Source organism: Zonotrichia albicollis, chromosome 29 (genome assembly GCF_047830755.1).
Source record: "Zonotrichia albicollis isolate bZonAlb1 chromosome 29, bZonAlb1.hap1, whole genome shotgun sequence".
NCBI classification, from domain to species: domain Eukaryota; kingdom Metazoa; phylum Chordata; class Aves; order Passeriformes; family Passerellidae; genus Zonotrichia; species Zonotrichia albicollis.
The window spans coordinates 1,774,782-1,793,073 of record NC_133847.1 but is presented as its reverse complement, the minus strand read 5'-3'; the positions used below and the strand labels follow the sequence as shown (position 1 = coordinate 1,793,073).

Genomic DNA, 18,292 nt, shown 5'->3' with positions numbered 1-18,292 from the left:
CTTGGTTGGGGTGGATCCGTGGGGGGCAGCCCTGAGCCCATCGCTGCAGCCCCCAGCCCCGCCTGGGGGGATGCGATGGTGCTGGCTCGGGGCCGGGGCTCTTCCTACGTGGCAGAGCTCACCCGATCCCCGCGGGTGACCTGCGCCAGCGGCTCAGGTTCCCGGGTGCGGGGATCGCCTTACGGCCGGCGGGGAGCCAGCCCCATCCATAATTCAGCAGCGCCGCAGGGATGCAGCGGGCGGGCAGGCACGGCCGGCAGCCCCCCGAGGGCGGCCCCATGGAGAACGGCGTGGGGCAGGAGCCGGGGACCCCCGAGCCGGCCGGGCCCGCGGCCCCCCGGGCCCCCCGCGCCCGGCCCAGGCTGGTGTTCCACACGCAGCTGGCCCACGGCAGCCCCACGGCCCGCATCGAGGGCTTCACCAACGTCAAGGAGCTCTACGCCAAAATCGCCGAGGTCTTCGACATCTCGCCCACCGAGGTGAGGGGCTGCGGCCTGGGGCGGGGTCACCCACCCTGAGGCACTGTCTGTGGCCTGTGCTCCCCCAAGTCCCCAGATGCTTGCAAATGTAGTCCCCGAAATTTTCTGCAGGGGCATTATGGCCTCAGGGTTGTATTGGCTCCTCTGGGGAGGGCTTGGGGCTCTGTGCTTCAGTTTACGCTCTGTATGTGGGCAGGGAGCAGTGGCTGCCAGATTCCAGCTGGGGCTGGGGGAAGGTGCGCAGGGATGGGGCAGTGCAGGGTTCCCGGCAGGCTGGGGGTCCCTGGGCCTCTCTGTTCTAGTGGTGCCCGGATCTGAGTGAGTCCCCCTGAGCTGGCCGTGCCTCCCCTGTCAGCTCTTGCCCTACTGGGGCATCCCCAGTCCCTGCTGATGGGGTTCCCTGGGGCAGATCCTCTTCTGCACGCTCAACACGCACAAAGTGGACATGCAGAAGCTGCTGGGGGGACAGATTGGCCTGGAGGATTTCATCTTTGCCCATGTCCGGGGCGAGACCAAGGAGGTGGAGGTGACCAAGACAGAGGACGCGCTTGGCCTCACCATCACAGACAACGGGGCCGGCTACGCCTTCATCAAGGTGAACCCCCGGGGCAGCCCTGGGGACTGTGGCCCTGCAGGTGACATCCCCTGCACGTCCTCTCCCTGGGACCAGGCTCCTCCCTGACTCCCCACACCACTCCTTCCCTGGGTCTGTCCTGGCCCTGGGGATCTCCCCTGGCCTGGGGACGTTTGGGAGGGCTTCCCTGCCTGACCTGGCTGCCAAAGGCCGTGGGACCCCCGAGGTGGTTGTGTGTGGGTCGGGATGGGGGCTGTGTCTGGCTGTCCCATTGTGCCGCGTGTCCCTGTGCCACCGTGGTCCCCAGAGGATCAAGGAGGGGAGCATCATCAACCGGCTGCAGACAGTGTGTGTGGGGGACAGCATCGAGGCCATCAACGACCACACCATCGTGGGCTGCCGGCACTACGAGGTGGCCCGGATGCTGCGGGAGCTGCCGCGGGCCCAGCCCTTCACCCTCCGCCTGGTCCAGCCGAAAAAGGCCTTCGGTGAGTAGGGGAGGTTCCCCTGCTCTTGCCCTGGGGACCTTGGGATCGTCCTCAGGCCCCTGTGGCCCTGGAGCCCCTCCCCAGGGACCGAGTGCCTCCCAGGGTTCACTGCCCCCTCTGTGTGTGTACCCCACAGCCCTGGGGCACTCACATGGGGGTCCTCACACCTGCTCGTGCCCCCACGGGCACCCCCTTGCTCTGTGTTGTCCTGAGCATCGTGAGCACCCCAAAACCACGAGCATCCCCCCGCTGCACCCCTGGGTGTTCCTGACACCCCCTGTCCCACACACGGCTCACCCTGCAGTGCCCCTGGGGGCTGGGCCGTGGCCGGGCAGTGAGCAGCGAGGGGCTGGGGGTGCCCGGTCCTGGCCGTGCCCTCACCCCCGCCCCGGGGCACAGACATGATCGGGCAGCGGACACGGACAGGCAAATCCCCAGGCGAAGGCAGAGTGGCCAGCGGGAAGGAAACGCTGCGGCTGCGGACACAGGGCCCGGCCGTGCTGGAGGAGGGGGTAAGGCCCACCCCGAGCCCCCCACCCCGAGCCTGTGGCTGCTCACCCTGTGCCGGGATGGGGATCAGCATCCCCTGTGCTGCCCCGCACTCACCCCGGGCGCCTCGCCCCCAGCCCAGCCCCTCCGAGGAAGAAGCCGCCCGGCGGGTGGATGATCTGCTCGAGAGTTACATGGGCATCCGCGACAGCGACCTGGGTGAGGAGGGGCCTGGACGAGGAGCTAACTCTGCCCCTACTCCTATCACTGACCCGTCCTGACCCTCACTCCCACCCCAACCCTGCCTTAGCCCTCGCCCCCTCCCCAGCCCCTGCACTGCCCCAGCTCCCCCTCCTGTCCCAGCTCCTGCCTCTTCCCCTGCTCCAGCTCCAGCTCCTGACTCAGCCCCTGCTCCTGTCCCAGCCCCTCACACTGGCCCTGACCTCCCTCTTCTCCCCAACAGCCTCGACGATGGTGGAGGCAGCCAAGGGCAGCCCCAGCGTGGCCCAGCTTGCCCAGGGGCTGGACTCGGTGCTGGGCGAGTTCGCCTTCCCCCAGGAGTTCGTGGCCGAGGTGTGGGCAGCCGTCTGCCACCCCAAGGGGGATAAGGAGTAGCTGGGGGGCAGGTGCTGCCCCTCAATTTTGTCCCTTCCCCACGCCCTCACCTCATCCCCACCCCATCTGGGGCTGAGGTGCTGGTGGGGGTCCCCATCCTGTCCCCCACACCCTCCTGAACAGCACCTACATCTGTCCCTTGGCTTGGGGGACAGAAGGCACCCAACCCACCCACCTTCCTGAGGATCCCCCTTGCACTATCCCAAACGTGGTGGGCAGAGGCTGTGGGTCATTAAACGAGAGACAGGAGAAGGGCTGTTGCTCTGATTGTCAGCAGGGTGGGCTCCCTCCAGGTACCCTCCCTGTGCCCCCTCAGGTGGTCACCCCCAGCAGGCACCAAGAGCTGCACCAGCTGTGCTTTATTGGGGACAGGGAGGGGGAAGCAGCCCCCTGACAGCCCCTTGGCTATCGTGGGGGGAAGCCCCTGGATGCAGGTGATGAGGATCCACGGTGGGTGAGGGGGCATGGCCGTGTCCCCCCCCCCGTGCCCCTCCCTAGTGCTACTGCAGCACGGAGGCGGCGGTGAGCTTGCGGGGCAGGGAGGGGCTGAGGGAGGCCAGCGAGGCCCGGGGGGGCAGCCGGGGGTACACGCGCTGCAGCACGGCCCGGCGGAACAGGATGTACACCCAGGGGTCCAGGATCTGGTTCCAGGTGACCATGCGGATGTAGATCAGCAGCATCTCCTGCGTGTCCGTGGGCAGCACCTGGGCCTGGCCAGGCAGCTGCTGCAGGACCATCTGCACAATGAAGATCTGGGGGGAAAAGGGGACAAAAGTGTCAGTGGAGGATCCGTGAGCTGCTCCCGGGTGGGGAAGTGATGAAGGTCAAGGCACTGAGCCCCTGGGAGGAGTCCTGGCCTGGTTTGGGGCACTGCTCTGTCACCAGGGGCCAGCTCGGGGTGTAGAGAGGTGACAGGGGGACACCAGCAGGGGAAGTCTTACCAAGGGGACACCTGCACACCTGGGACCTCTCTAGCAGGGACATGGAGGGGACACAATGAAAGCTGGGACCTCACTGTGAGGGGTGGGGGACACCAAGCCCCAGGAGTGACACTGGGGGAGCACACCAAGGCTGAGACCCCACAAGGAGGAACAGGGGAACATGAAGAGCCAGGAGAGACACAGAGGGGTGGTGATGGGGCACACCAGGACCGAGGCCTCACCAGGAGGGGCATCCAGCAGATGGTGGCGATGATCATGATGCCCACGAGCTGCACCATCATCTCCACCTCGCTGTCCCGGCGCCGCTGCACCGACTCGCGGTCATGGTAGACGCGGCAGAGCGTGACCACACTGATGGTGTTGAGGATGAAGGAGAGCAGCACGGAGAGGATGCCCAGCAGTGCAAAGAGCAGGCAGAAGACGACGTCGCCAGTGTCGGGCAGGAGGGTGAGGAAGCACCAGGAGCCGGGGAACTGCAGCGTGTAGCGCCCCAGCCCGAAGAGCGGCAGCAGTCCCAGCAAGCAGGAGAAGCCCCACACCAGCCCCACGATGGCCCAGGCACGGCGCTTGGAGAGGCTGGTGGAGCGGGAGAAGGGGCGGTTGATGCCCAAGAAGCGCTCCCCGGCCATGGTGGCCCCCAGCAGCAGCGGGCACTGCCCGAAGAAGACCATGGAGAAGCCGAGGAAGTTGCAGAGGTGGCAGCCAGGGTCGACCTTGGCCCAGGAGAACTTGGTGAAGTGGTAGGGGATGATGACTGAGGCTGTCACCAGCAGCCCCATGAAGTCTGTGACCACCAGCCCGCAGAGGAAGATGAGGAAGGAGGAGCGGGCCTGGCTGGAGAGCTTGCGGGAGGAGCTGACCAGGACACAGAGGGCAAAGAGGTTGGAGCAGAGGCCGATGAGGCCGAAGGCCGTGGAGAACCAGGGGGAGGCGATGCTGTTCTGTGCACTGGCACGGCCGTCGCTGGCATTGAACACCCCGAAGCACGAGGCTGCCTGCCCGGCCGTGCTGCCGTTGGGGGGCTCCATGTCCTGCACCCCCTCCTGCTCCTTCCAGCAGCCTCAGGCCCCGGCCTGGCTCTGCTCCATGGCTGCAGCTCCCGCCGCTGCCGGCACCAATCCCTGCGGGGGAACAGAGGCAATTTATGGCTGCTCCCTATGGCCAGGCCCACCCATCATCCATCCTCAGCCTGCAGATATGGGGTCCTCCAGGGGCTGTGGAGAGGGACACCAGGGTGGGACCTCAGCCCATGGAGGGGCACACCAGGGTAAGACCCCAGCCCATGGAGGGGACACGAGGGTGGGACCCCAGCCCCTGGAGGGGCACACCAGGGTAAGACCCCAGCCCATGGAGGGGACACCAGGGTGGGACCCGGCTCGTGCCGCCCCCAGGCACAGCTGCAGAGGGTGCCAAGGGCTGCAGCCCTCCAGCTGCTGGGATTAACTGTCCTGGGCCAGGAGCCATGTGGGGCTGCAGCCATGAGTCTGAATCCCGGCACAGAGGGTGCTGGGGAAACTCAGCATTGACAGCCTGGCTCCCTCCTGCCCCAAGGGGACTCAGCCAGAGATCCCTGGGCCATCACCCTCCATCACGGTTGGGGTCACACTCTGAAGGATGCAGGCACAGAGTGGCTGCACCAGGGCATGATTCTGACACTGCCTGTCCCTGAGCATAAACCCCTGGCTCTTTGTGGGGATGCCCCATTCCTCCAGTGTGCTGGGGAAACCTGAGGTACAGGTTTGAGGCTGTGCTGCAACCCTGGCACTGTGTCCAAACCACAGCCAGTGTGGGTGATAGACTGGCTCTGGCTTCCTGGCACCCCTCACAGTGGGAGCTGTGGGTTTGTCACCAGGACAGGGTGTGACAGGGATGGCTGTGGTGGTGAACAGCCTGGTCAGTGCCACTTTGCCTTGCTTGGGCTGGGAAGCATCTGGAAATCTCAGAATCATGGGATATCCTGAGTTGGAAGGCACCCACAAGGTTCATCAAGTCCAGCTCCTGGTCCTACATGGCCCTCCATTGCAAATCAGTCCAGGCTGCAAATAGGATGATGGGGGACAGGACAGAGACATGGCAACAGTGGGGACTGGACAACCTGGGGCACAGACCCCCACAGGGAGCACACCCCTCCTCTCCTCCTGGGACCCCTCTCTCCAGGCTGGATGTTCTTGCCACCCCACTTGCCCCAGCCCACCCTCCTGGCTGACAGGGCTGACAGGGTCCTCAGCCCAGTGGGATGCCCAGTGGGATGCCCAGCCCTACCCCAACACGCCACCCCTGCAAAGCCCCCACTGCAGAGCTCCTCCCCTGTGCACGGTGACACTGCCACCTGTCTTCTGTCCCTCACAGAAATCAAACCTCACACCAATGTCACACCAACTCTGATCACTGCCAGCCTTGGCCGTTGGTCCATTACTGGTCTGGCTCTGTGAGTGTTGTCCTGATGGTCCCCATGCCCTGTCCCTACCCCAGACACCCCTCACTGGCAGCCCTTCTCTGGCCCCTGGTGCGGCCACAGGGCCGGGAGCCGCTGCGCACACCCGAGGCAGGCGCTGATCCCACAGCCCGGCTGGGATGGGCCAGGCATTGCAACATCCTCTGGGGCCTCAGTCTGGTGACACACGGGGCTAAGGACACACAGAGCGCCAGCACCCTGCCCTGCCCCGGCACCGGCCGTGCCCCGGGACAGGGAAAGGGCCGGGGATGGCGGTGGTGGCTCGGCCCCGTCCCTCTCCTGTCCTGTCTGTCTGGGGTCTGGCAGAGCACTGGTGAATCACTGTGAGGGTGGGCCCGGCTGTTTCCATGAGCCCAGAGTGAAAACTCGCTGCTGTTTGTTCTCACTGCTCCCCGAGGGACCGCCCCAGCCCCAGAGGCGTCGGCCCTGCAGACAGTCCTGAGGCCTCAGCGTGACATTCTGAGAGCCCGAGGAGTCACCAGCCTTTCCCACGTCCTCTGGGAGGTGACAAAGTCACCCCTGCTCCACAGCGGTGCCACACGAGTGCCTGGTGTGCCAGTCCCCCTCCAGCTGTCCCTTGCCACCCCCCTGCCCACTGCTCTGGGTGCTGTCCCCAACACGTTCCCCTTGTCCAGAGTGCTCCCTCTGCTCACGGGGGTCCCTCTGCCCCCCTGGTGTCCCTCTAACCTGGGTGCTCACAGCCCCAGGGTGCTCCTGGCTGCTCACTGGGGCAGGGAATGACCCCTCCCCACAGTGTCCAGTGCCAGGGGGGTCACCCTGCAGTGGCACCTTGGCCAGGCACGGAGGCAGCAGCCGCAGAAGCTCCAAATCCCACCATTACCCACACCCCCCCCGTGCTCCCTGCACCTCCTGCCCTGACAAAAGCACAGCCAGGACCCCACTGTGGCCTGACAGGGACCCCGGGGCTGGGGGACTCTGAGCTGGGCTCAGGGGCTGAGCCCTGGGACCCCCCTGAGCAGAGCTGCCTCAGCTGGGCACAGCACTCAGAGGGAAACAAATATTTACAAGGGGCCACCCAGCAGCTGCAGGGCTGGAGCGAGGGAACCCCTTCTGTGCCAGAGCCCACCAGGGCTGCCTGGGGGAAGGGGCTCCTGTGGGGCTGGGGGTCCCCACTTGCCATTTCCCCCATCACGGGCAGCCACTGCAGAAGGGAAATCCTGAGCCCAGGGACTGCCCCCAGTGACCCCCTGTGCTCGGGTTTGGGGTTCTGCACCCAGAAAAATGGACATGCCAGGGAAGCAAGGGTTTGGCAAGGGGTGCTGGGGTAAAGTCCCAGAGGAGAGGAGCCAGCTCTAAAATGTCCTGCTGGAGGCTGTGAGGCACTGGCAGCAGTGTGGGGGCTCCTGGCAGGTTTGGGTCCTGCTGCAGATGCACCAGGGCTGCCCTGCCTCTGCTGGGCTCTGCTTCCTGCCCTGGCCACATCCGAGGGGAGGGAGGGAAAGGCAGATGGGGACTGTGGGAGGCTGCTCCTTATCAGCCCCTGCCCCAGCCTGCTGCTTCCCCAGGCTCCCCCAGGCATGGGCCTGGACAGGGCTTGCAAGATCAGGCCAGGATGGGGGCAGGGAGAGACACCACACACCAGCAAAGGGACCCCCAGACCAGATAGCAGTGACTCCCCCACACCCCACGGTACCCTCGGCCTGGGTCTGGCCCTGGATGTGGTGCTGAGCCACAGGGCAGCCGTGCAGAGGATGCTGCAGGGTGTCTGCATTTATCCCTGCGTTTGTATTTATCCCACATCCCACTCGCTGGAGCTCTCCAGGACAGTGACCTTCCTGCACGATCCCTTCTGCCTCCTCCCCCTGGTGCAGGTGGTCCCACGGGACACTGTGTCACCTGCCAGGGGTGGGCGTGGTCCCACTGCCACCTCCCTCCAGCCTGGGGCTCGGGGGTACCAAGTCATGTCGAGGTCATCAGCCAGGACAGGAAAGGCTGTGGGGATGAGGACTTGGCAGAGCATCAGTGTTCCTGCCTGGGGCCACAACAATCACAAGGACCTGTTCCTGAAGAAGTTGGCCTGGCCGAGAGCAGAGACATCCCAAGGACTCCCAGGACAGAGGACATTTCTGGGAAGCAGTGACACACGGGATGGTTCCTGCCAGGCATGGTAACTGTCCTTGCCAGGGTTTTCCCTGTCCCTGCTGCGGCCCAGGGCAGAGGTCCCCAGCCTCTCGTCCGACTGGGAAGCAGCTGGCACCATCCCCAGTCTCCAGGGCCCCGGAGCCGGGCAGGCGGTGGCTGCAGGATCAGCCCGGGTGTCCTGGAGTGCAGAGCCCTGGGGCACCCGGGCCCCCCGCCCGCAGCCCCGCGGCATCTCCAGGGCTCCAAGGCTGCTGGGCCGCCCGCTCCGACAGCCCGGAATGGACCCTTCCCTTCCCGGCCCTTTCCTGAGCCTTTCCTCGTCCTTCTCCGGCTCTTCCCAGAGGAGCCAGCGCCCCGTCCCGGCGGGGGAGCCCCGAAAGCAAGCCCTGGTTCCGAGGGACGCCGAAGATTCCTGACGCGGACCCTCGGTCCCGGGGACAGACAGACAGACAGACAGTGGGGGGAGCGGGGTCACCACGTGTCCTTCCCCCACGATGGGGTCTCGGCTTCCCCTCACTCGAAACGCCCCCGATCCTCGGGGCTGTGTGCGGAGCCGAGCGCCCCGGGAGCCTCGGGAGCCGCTGGAGTCCCGACCGTCCTACAGAGCCCCGGAGCCCCCAGAGCCGTCCCGGCGGTCTGTCCGCCCATCCCCGTCTCTGTCCGTCCATCCCAGCCTCCCGGGCTCTTTGTCCCTTGGTCCCGAATCTCTCGCCCTCCTCCAACGGATCCCTCCCCGCGCAGACCCGAGCCCTACCTCGCTGCCGGCGGGACCCTCCTCGGCTCGGCTCGGCTCGGCTCGGCCCGGCCCGGCTCGGCTCGGCCCGGCCCGGCTCGGCTCGGCTCGGCTCGGCTCGGCTCGGCTCGGCTCGGCTCAGCCCGGCCCGGCTCGGCTCGGTTCGGCTCGGCTCAACCCGGCCCGGCTCAGCTCCGCCGCGGGGCGGGGGAAGGGCCGGGCTCGCCGCGCCCCCCGGAACCGGCCCCGTCCCTCTCCGCTCCCTCCCTGCTTGGGACGGGCCTTCAGGCGGGGGTGGCCCCCGGTCCGGGCAGCGTTCCCCGGTGCAGCCCCCCCCGGTGCAGCCCCCCCGGTGCAGCCCCCCTGGCGGAGGCTCCCGCGGCTGGGTCCGCTCGGGCTGCGCTCCCGCCCCGTTACTCACTCGTTTACTCGGGCGAGTGCCTGTGCAGGCGGGGGTGGGCGCTGCGGCCGTGCCGCCCCCCGAGGGACCGATGGGGGGGGGGGGCGTCCCCGCCGAGCCCCGCAGCGACCCCGGGAGCCAAAAGGGGGAGAGGCGGCTCCGGGCGCTGGGGCGGCCGCGGGCTGGGGGTCCCTGGGCGCTCCCGCAGCCCCGGCCGTCCCTGCCCTGCGGGGGATTCGTCTCCCGGGGCTTTTCCCAGCCCGGCAGCTCCGAGCTCGGGATGTCGCTGCTCTGTCCAAACCCGAGACCAGCTGGGGTGGCACGTCCCAGGCAGCGTTCCCTCCCTCCCACGGTCCCAGGAGCGGCAGCTTCCATCGCTGGTGCCCGTGCTCCGCCGAGGCGGGCATAGCTCGGCCCCGGCCTCGGAGCTGGCTCCGCAGGGTCCGCGGGTTCATCCCGAGCGAGCAGGGGCACAGCGGCTCCGCTCTCGGCTGGATGCCCGGGCAGGTTTTCCTGACCCCGGCTGGGCACTGAGGGGCTGCAGAGCCATCGTCCCGCCACCCCTGGGCTGGAGCAGAGATTGGGGCAGCGAGTGCCCCGGCGGAAGGCAGGGCCGGCCCGCGGAGCTGGATCGGGCTGGCCCCGAGTGCCGGGACAGGAGCGGCCCCGCCGGCAGCGGAACGCGGGGCTCGGCAGCCGCGGCTGCCCCAGGTGGGGCCGGGTGTGCCCGGGAGGGCCGAGCCCATCACGGATGATGGGACACGGGGCAGTTCCGCCACCGCCCTGCCCGGGCACCACCCGGCCGAGCCGCCGCGGGTCCTGTTTGTCCCGAAACGCGGGGGAGATGAGGGCTGGGAGGAGCACTGGGAGCAGCCAGGTCAGGGAAAAGCCGTCAGATCCAGACCCCAGTCTGGCCCCGGTACGTGGCTGGAGGCTGCAGCAGCTCTCGGGGCTCAGGCTCCTGTGGCCCCATCCAGGGCCTGCAGTCAGACGTGCAGGGAAAGGCCGTGCCTGGAAGAGGACATGGACCCTGTTCCAGCTGGAGATACAGTGGGAAGGCTTTGCGGGAGCTCCCCCACCTCTGTGTGTGCCCAGGACAGAAAGGGATGGGCTGTGGGGAGGGAGGCTCTGCCTGGCAGCTGAGCAGGGAGGGCACCAACCACCAGCTTTGGGGTTTGGGTTTTTTTCCCCGTTTCCTCCTCCCGGGCCAGGCCTTCACTCACTTCCTGCGCCGAGCCCCAAAGCCCCCCTGCACAGGGAGCAGCAGGAAATAACTGCCAGGAAGGAGAGGCCGGGGACCGTGTCCGGGGCTGGCCCTGGGATGTCCGGCGGGATGGGGAGGGGGCACACACGTGCAGGACCACGGCAGTTGGGCTCCCCCATCTGCAAGAAGGCCAAGCCCCACAAGTGTGGGTGACCAGGGCAGGAACAGGAGCCCCCTGAGCACCAGCTCCCATGGTGGCTCTGCAGCAGAGCCAGGAGCAGGACAAGGCAACTTCCCTGAGCCATGGGGCAGCCCCCAAGGGCTTGGAGGCCCCTGCACAGCAGGATTGCCTCTGTCCTGGTGCTGGGGGACCTGGGCAGACCCTGAAGTCCCTGCACCGTGGGCCTGTACTGGGGAGAGAGTGGATGCAGGTAGGAAATGGTCTCTTGGTGAAGCCAGGGCAGAGGTTTCCTGCACTCCTGGGCACTACTGACCAGCACCTCATCCTGCCTGCCTGAACAGGCATATACACCCTGGGGTTTGGGGCTTGTGGGGATGGAGCCATGTGAGGTGATCCCAGAAGACTGTGGCTGTGCCCTTGGTCATCATTTGGTGGGACCAACACCAGCCAGCCCCAGCTCAACCCTGAAGTGCCTCTGAAGTGCCCAAAACCCATCTGAACATCACTAGAGGCCCTCAGGAACTCCCACCTCATCAACAGGATACTGGGGACTGCAACTGCTTCTTGCCCAGGGCAGGGAGAGCCTCACAGGCATGGCGTGGGAGGGACTGCAGGCTCTGGAATCCGGATTTTCCCCTGTAAGGAAATATCTCAACCAGCATCCCTCTCCTCTGCTCCACCAGAGCAGGCGCCGTGCAGCACTAAAGCCTCCCATGCCCCAGCCAGGAGTGAGGGATGTGGCAGTGCTCCCAGGCTGGGGAAGCCAGATCCCATGGGAGGACGTGCCAGGAATGGGGCCTGGGGGAGGGTGAGGGGCCCCTCAATGAAGCAGGACACAGGGCAGGGCTGAGCTGGTGCAGTCAAGGGCTCTGTGACTCCAGCTGGGGAGCAGCAGCTGGACTGGTCTGGCACTGATAAAGGCAGATGTTGGGACTGGGAGGAGGCTGGAGTGGGACAAGGAGCACATGGGGCTGACTCTGTGGGGATGGGCACTACCCAGTCCCCAGGGCTGGCTGGTGATGTCATGCAGGAGCAGTGGGGGTGCCCATGCCCAGGATCTCATGGCTAAAACAACCCTTATTTTATTTATACCAAAGTCTCTGTGTTCTTCATGATAAATGCAAGGACAGAGAAAAGCCTCAGGAATGCACCCAGCGCTGGGCCAGGCCTTGGGCCATGTACGGAGCAGTGTCTGTGCCGTGGGGTGAGAGCCCCTGCCCAGCCCTGCCGGCTGTCCGAGGGCACCGAGCCTCACCGGCGGTACCGGTACCGCTTGAAATGGAACCAGAGCTGGAAGATGCCGTTGGCAAACTGGCAGCGGAAGCCGTGGCGGTGGGAATACTCCCACTCCCTGTTGACGATCTTGAAGGCGATGTCCTCGTAGGGCGGCCCCGCATGGAAGCGCAGGATGGCGAAGTCCTTGTTGTCCTGGCAGGCCTCCAGGAAGTACTCGGGCGTCGAGCGCTTGTCAATGAGGTCGGGGTAGAAGATGTTGAATTTATAGCCCTGCACGATCTTGGGGGGGGGGTTGTCGAAGTCGTAGTGGGTCTGGTTGTACTTGTTCCACTCGAAGCCCGTGTGCACGCGGTTGAAGAAGCGGGGCTTGCGGGGCCGGTACTTGTCAGCCCACAGGTAGGCCTTGCCCGTCAGCGGCATCTCCACGCTGAACTGCGCCTCGTCCGCGCCCATGCCCTCCTTGGCCTTGCGGAAGAAGATGTCGTCGGTGCTCTCGGAGGCATCACCTGTAGGGGAGGAGAGGGGACATCAGGTTCTGCAGCGCCAGCCAGGCCTGGGCCGTGCAACATTGCTCCAAGAGAAGGAGCTGCTGTGCAGACCATGCAGAACTGGATAGGGGAATGCACGGGCTGCCCTGTGGGCTCTGAGTGGGCACTGGGCTGAGTTGTGCTGGAAAACTCAACTAAAACATCCCTCCTGCCTGTCTGCGCCCAAACACTTTGGTGGTACCGAGGGAGGTCTCCCAGGGAGCACCAGGAGCCTGAGCACCATCTCCCTAAGTGTAAACTTCACTTAGCCATAGCAAATTCAGGGTTGGTAAATCCTGTGCCAGCCTCCGCAGTCATACAGGAGACCCAAATTAACTTTATAACGGCGTAAAGAGTGGTCACATGCTATCCAAGTAGCTAAGATTAAAATGCAACTGAGCTGTCACAAGCCCAAGATGCCAATAAGGCCTCCCCATCAAAGAAGATCTTAGAACAACTATTAATTGAACTGCTCCTGCCTAGGCCACAGTGTCCCTTTGCTCCAGGGGCACCCCTCTGCCAGATCAGCTCTGGGTGCTTGACCCAGATCCAGCTCTTGCCCTTCCTGAGGGCAGTGTCTTCTCCAGTCCTGCACCCCAAATCACTGCACACCCCCATGCTGGGCAGGCTGCCCTGGGGCTCACCTGTCACCTGGAGCTGCTGGCGCAGGAGCAGCAGCCGGTGCGTGTCCTCCTCAGCCTCCAGCACATGGGCGTCGAAGGGCAGCTCGTTGGGGCCCAGCAGCCGGGGGCTGTACTTGCCCGCATCGTAATCATCCAGGCTCTGCTGGATCAGATCCTCCTCCATCAGCACGGCCTCCCCCTCCGCCTCTCCCTTGGCCTCTGTGTCCTGCTCTGCCTCTGCCTCTGAGGATGGCCCTGGCTGTGCCTCCAGGCTCTCCTCGGGATCCAGCCTGCATGGAAGGGAGAAGAGAGGACTGGACGAGGATGGTACCCTCGCTTGCTGCCCACCTGAGCTCTGCCTCGGGAAGGGAGAGGGCACAAGGCTGCCTTTGTGCCCGGGGACAGGCCCAGGTGTTTGCTCACCTGTCACTGGGGGAAGCTGGCTCCCGCTTGATGATGGGGAAGAGTGGTTCGCTCTCCACACCCTGCTCCTGCTTCAGCTTGTACAGCTTCTGACGCAGCACGTCCTGGTGCCGCTCCCGCAACCTGAGAGAGGAGAGGAGCTGTCGGTCCCACCCAGCAGAACCACCTCACTCCCACTGCCCAAAGCTTTGACACCACCTCCATGGGCAGAAACATGCCAGGCGTGGATGGCTTTGGGCTGAATAAGCCCCAGTTCAGTTCCCTCTTGGAGACCTCACTAAACACCACCACTGCAGAACGGCCTGTGTGTCCTGCCCTGCTCCCCTCTTGGAAATCAGCCATCTCAGAAAAGGCAGAACACCCTGCCCCATTCCCTCCTCCAATTGGGTTTATGCCTCCCCAGCTCTGCCCACGGCAGGATCTGCACTGCTGCCACTCTCTGCTCTCACCTGGCCCGAGCCATGTAAGCCTTCAGCTGCTGCAGGAGGCTCTCCCAGTACCCGATGTCCAGGTTGGGCCCTCCCGCCCGGATCTTGCTCTCGATGCCCTGGTACAGAGCTTGCAGCTGGTTGTACGTCTTCCCCTTGAACACGGACTGCACATCTGAGCTGACCGAGGCGTTGACACCATCCCGACGCTCCCCTGCACAGGCGAGGGCAGCCAGTCAGTGTCCAGGCACCCAGCTGCCCCATCCCAGTTCTGCTGACAGCCAGGAACAGCTGCCAGACCCCCAGCCTGCATCCAGCAGGTCTGAGAGAGCCCCTCTGGGCCTGAGCACACAGAGTGACCCCAACACCCCTACCAGGCTCTGCTCTCCTGCTCACCTGGTCCTCCTTTCCCAGAGGCCTCCAGCTTGCGGAGCTTGGCTATCTCGTCCTCTGTGATGATGGTCATGTCTCTCCAAAAGTCCACGTTCTTTCCTTGCTCCAGCTCCATGTACACCTGCAGGCAGAAGACACATCAGGCACCTGCTCCACAGCGGGGGCAGAAGAGCAGAGCTGGTAGAGAAGCCCTGAGCCCAGGCAGGGGGCCAGCAGAGCAGGCACCTGGATGTCCTCCACCAGGTCCTCCATGTCAGAGACAGTCAAGCCATTGAGGAAGGTGTAGGGCTCGTGCATCTCCACAGCCAGGTCATCATCCTCTGCGCTGATGTACTTGGCCAGGAGATCGATGGGTTTCGCCCTCCCATCCCGAATCCGGATCTTAGACCTGGCGAAGGGACAGTGGGGGACAGTGAGCAGTGCCATCCTCTGCTCCCTGCCAGGCCTGGCTCTGAGCAGGGCCACACCTACCGCAGCTTGGCCTGCTGCAAGTGGAAGTTGTCCTCCTGCTCTTCCCAGGTTTTGAAGTGCTCTGCCTCCTTCTCCCGCTGCAGCATCTCCAGCTCCTGCTCCCGCATGGCTTTTTCCCGCTCCCGCTCCAGGCGCAGCTGCTTCACCTGCCCAGGGTGACAGAGCTGTGAGGCCACTGTGGATGGGCCTCTGTGCAAACACCACAGACCCCTGCTCGAGGACACAGCCATGCCATGACCTGTCCCTCAGTGGCCTTGGCTCCTGCCATCAGCCTGAGCTCCTGGAGAGTGGGGAGCCAGCAGGGCCAGGCTGCCTGGGCCCACTGCCAGCCCTGTGGGAGACAGGGGACACAGGCACAACCGAGTGCCTCAGTGTCATAACCTGGCATTGTTGTCCTCAGCACCTCCTGAGCTTAAACCCAAGGGAAGAGGTTTCTCATCCTGGAATAGCAGAAGCCAAAGTTCTATGGCCCCTACAATCCTACAGACTGGACACACCCAGGAGAATCAAAAATGGGGCCTTCCTAGTGAGAACCAGGCTGTAAACAGGGCTCTCTGTTAGACAGTGACATGGAAAGGACATCTTATCCCACCTTCTGCAGCTCCAGGCGATTGTCCTCCTGGATTCGCTTGTTCCTCTCCTTCAGGTCCTTCTCATCCAGATGGCTGATCCCTTTCTTTTCCAGTGCCTTAAACAGAATGGCCAAGGGAAGCTGTGGAACCCAAGGACCTCCACAGCCCCTTGCTGGCCAGCAAATGCTATTCCCTTCACCTGTTCCTGCTGCTCCAGTGAGGTCTGATGCTGGTGAAAGTCCCTAAGTCACTCAAACACTGCTCCTGAGCCCCTCAGCAAACCCAGGCTCAGCCCACACAGTCCACTTGGCCTGATGAGGTGAGTGCCAGGACAACAGTACCATGGAATCATGAGAGAAGGGACCTTAAAGTTCATCTCATTCGACCCCTGACATGGGCAAGGACACCTCCCACTGTCCCAGGCTGCTCCAAGCCCTGTCCAGCCTGCCTTGGGCACTGCCAAGGATCCAGGGGCAGCCCCAGCTGCTCTGGGCACCCTGTGCCAGGGCCTGCCCACCCTGCCAGGGAACAATTCCTGCCCAATATCCCATCCAGCCCTGCCCTCTGGCAGTGGGAAGCTGTTCCTCTTGTCCTGTCCCTCCAGGTCCAGGTCAAGTTCTGCTCCAGCTCTCCTGGAGCTTTTGAGCCACTGGAAGGAGCTCTAAGGTGTCCCCAGAGCCTCCCCTTCTCCAGAGAGCCTTCTCTTCTCCCTAACCCCGAACACCCCCACTCTCTGTCATTCCTTTAGCAGAAGTGCAGCGTTCCTGTTACCACATCCATGTCCCTGACTCAGTAAATGGTGCCCAGCACTCAGCCTGCAGCTCCCAGCAGCTCCAGGATCCTCTCCTGCCCTTGACCCGTCTTCTTATCTCCCCACCCTGGATACAGACCCCACCTGAGGCACACATCCTCCCCTGGCTGCCCCTGCCTGTTCCATTTGGCTGCAGGGCCAGGGCAGAGCTCACCTTGCTCCAGATGAACGTGCCCAGCAGGTTGTTGTCCCCGAAGGGATTGTCGGTGTTGGTGTAGCCCATGTACTCTTCACCCCAGCCCATCTTCTCCCTCTTCTTTCTCTCCTTGGCCTCCTTCTTGGCCAACCTCCGTGCCCGCTTCTCCTCGGGCGTCTCCAGGGCCTTCATCAGAGCCGCCTGTTTCTTCTTCTCCTCCCTCAGCCTCAGCCGCTCCTGCAGGCTCAGCTGCTGCCCCGGCTCCTCCCGGCCGCGGGGCCGCGGTGGGGAGGGGGAGCTGACGGAGGACACGGAGGATTTGGATCCATCTCTCCTGCGGCGCCGCTCCCGGCTCCGCGCTGCCCGGTCCCGCCCGCGCTCGGGGCTGGAGCCGGAGGAGCGGCCCCGGGACCGTGAGCGGGACCGTGAGCGCTGCTTCCTCCGCTCCTTACGGTGCCGCTCCCGGCTGCGGCTCCTCTTCTTCTTTTTCCATTTCTGTCTCTCATCGCCGGAGTCCGAGCTGGGGGAGCACAGCCGGGCTTCAGCGAGAGGAGGGCACGGCAGTACCGGGCACGGGTGAGGCCGGCCCAGCACCGGCGCCACCGGCATCACCGAGACAGCGAGGAGTACCTGCACCACACCCGCGCCTCCGACCGCCCCCAGTACCTGCACCCCCACCCCTGACAGCTCCCGGTACCTGCACCCCCACCCCTGACTGTCCCCGGTACCTGCAGCCCCACCCCGACCGCCCCAGGCCGGTGTCACGAGCAGCGCTCGGGGCCGCCCGCCCGCCCCGAGTCCCCGGCCCTCCCCGAGACCGGCAGGGCCGAGCTCCCCCTCCCGTTCTCGGCGGTGCGGACAGAGCCGGTTGGGGCCGCGCGGGCCCCGGCACGCCAGCCCCGCTGCCCCGGGCCCGCTGCCGCACAGCCACGGCGCGGCCGCTGCGGGCCAGGCGCACACTCACCCCGAGCTCGGCTCCCGGCGTCGACCCCGACTCCGACTCCGGCTCCTGCTTCGGCTGCGGTATCGGCGCCCGTGGCTCCCGGACCGCGAGCGCCCCTCCCGGTCTCGGTCTCGGTCTCGGTCTCGGTCTCGGTCTCGGTCCCGGTCTCGGTCTCGGTCCCTGTCCCTGTCCCGTTCCTTGTCCCGGTCCCGTTCCCGCTCCGAGCGGCCGCCCCGGCCCGGGCTGCGCGACCCGGAGCCCATCGGCAGCGGCGGCTCCGCCCCGGGGCCTCGTGGGGCCTCAGCTCACCAGGCTGCCCCGCCGCCCGCCTGCGCCCGCCCCGCCCCAGCAGCGGCGCCGGTGCAGGCAGGCGGGCGGCGGGCAGCCCTTAGCGGGGCGGGGCCCGGCCCATCCCCGCCGTTACCGGCCCGGCCGTGCCCGCGGCGCACAGAGGGAGGCGGAGGGCGGAGCTCGGCACAGGCTGCGGAACGCTTTATGGAGCGGGTATAGAGCTCTGGAGACGGGCTCCCCGGAGAATGAGGGGAAAAACCCTCAAAACAACCGAGAAAAGAAAAACAGCGCTCAGGCCTCGAGCCCCCGGAGCAGAGCCGGGATCGCGCCTCAGCATCGGCGTCCCCGTCCGGCCGCGCCCCCTCGGCCGGACACGGACACGCGGGGGATCAGCGACATCCACGGGGACAGCCACCGGCACAGACTGCGCGGGGTAGCCGTGGACAGAAACCCCCTCAGCCATGGCCTGGCTGTCCCTTGTCCATCCGGGAAGCGCTGGAGCAGTGGCTGGCAATGAGGAGGGGACTGCGGGGGCGATGGAGCCCTGCAAACGCCTCTGCCCGCTTTGGAGCGAGGCCTGCGAGTGCTCTCGCTTCACTAAAACACTTCCCACCCTGCAATTCAGCACACGTGGCCGGAGAGGCAGCGGCGACCAAACGCTGCATGCCCTGTGCGCTGCTGAGGGTCTCTGCGAGCTCCTGGGTTTGCCCCAGAGCCTTTACAGGAGCCTGACTGCAAACTCAAGGACAGAGATGCCCATTTTCTCCTGCCAGCCC

At 65.4% G+C, this 18,292-nt stretch overlaps 3 protein-coding genes across 6 annotated transcripts; 1 reads left to right on the top strand and 2 right to left on the bottom strand.

The window, feature by feature from the left end:
* The first annotated feature begins 24 nt into the window (after positions 1-24).
* Positions 25-2,974, top strand: GIPC3 (GIPC PDZ domain containing family member 3). Its single transcript, XM_074528762.1, has 6 exons — positions 25-479; positions 889-1,074; positions 1,361-1,541; positions 1,941-2,053; positions 2,168-2,249; positions 2,494-2,974. The coding sequence occupies exons 1-6, from the start codon at positions 231-233 to the stop codon at positions 2,643-2,645; spliced, it is 963 nt and encodes a 320-aa protein (XP_074384863.1). The 5' UTR covers positions 25-230; the 3' UTR covers positions 2,646-2,974.
* TBXA2R (thromboxane A2 receptor) lies at positions 2,911-9,641 on the bottom strand. 3 transcript variants are annotated; one of them, XM_074528755.1, is made up of 3 exons: positions 9,299-9,641; positions 3,808-4,707; positions 2,913-3,397 (listed from the first exon to the last, which is right to left on the bottom strand). In XM_074528755.1, exons 2-3 carry the CDS (start codon positions 4,612-4,614, stop codon positions 3,146-3,148), a joined length of 1,059 nt encoding a protein of 352 aa, XP_074384856.1. In that variant the 5' UTR covers positions 4,615-4,707; positions 9,299-9,641; the 3' UTR covers positions 2,913-3,145. The 3 variants fall into 3 exon arrangements, with proteins under 3 accessions (XP_074384857.1, XP_074384856.1, XP_074384855.1); XM_074528754.1 differs by lacking the exon at positions 9,299-9,641 and adding an exon at positions 8,899-9,292 and having other exon boundaries at positions 2,914-3,397; XM_074528756.1 differs by lacking the exon at positions 9,299-9,641 and having other exon boundaries at positions 2,911-3,397; positions 3,808-4,643.
* A 2,087-nt stretch (positions 9,642-11,728) lies between these two features.
* On the bottom strand, positions 11,729-17,687 carry CACTIN (cactin, spliceosome C complex subunit). 2 transcript variants are annotated; one of them, XM_074528745.1, is made up of 10 exons: positions 17,247-17,687; positions 16,301-16,802; positions 15,356-15,451; positions 14,764-14,909; positions 14,518-14,680; positions 14,296-14,413; positions 13,921-14,113; positions 13,472-13,594; positions 13,070-13,362; positions 11,729-12,404 (listed from the first exon to the last, which is right to left on the bottom strand). In XM_074528745.1, exons 1-10 carry the CDS (start codon positions 17,486-17,488, stop codon positions 11,914-11,916), a joined length of 2,367 nt encoding a protein of 788 aa, XP_074384846.1. In that variant the 5' UTR covers positions 17,489-17,687; the 3' UTR covers positions 11,729-11,913. The 2 variants fall into 2 exon arrangements, with proteins under 2 accessions (XP_074384846.1, XP_074384847.1); XM_074528746.1 differs by having other exon boundaries at positions 13,070-13,338; positions 17,247-17,683.
* Between the last annotated feature and the right edge of the window lie 605 nt (positions 17,688-18,292).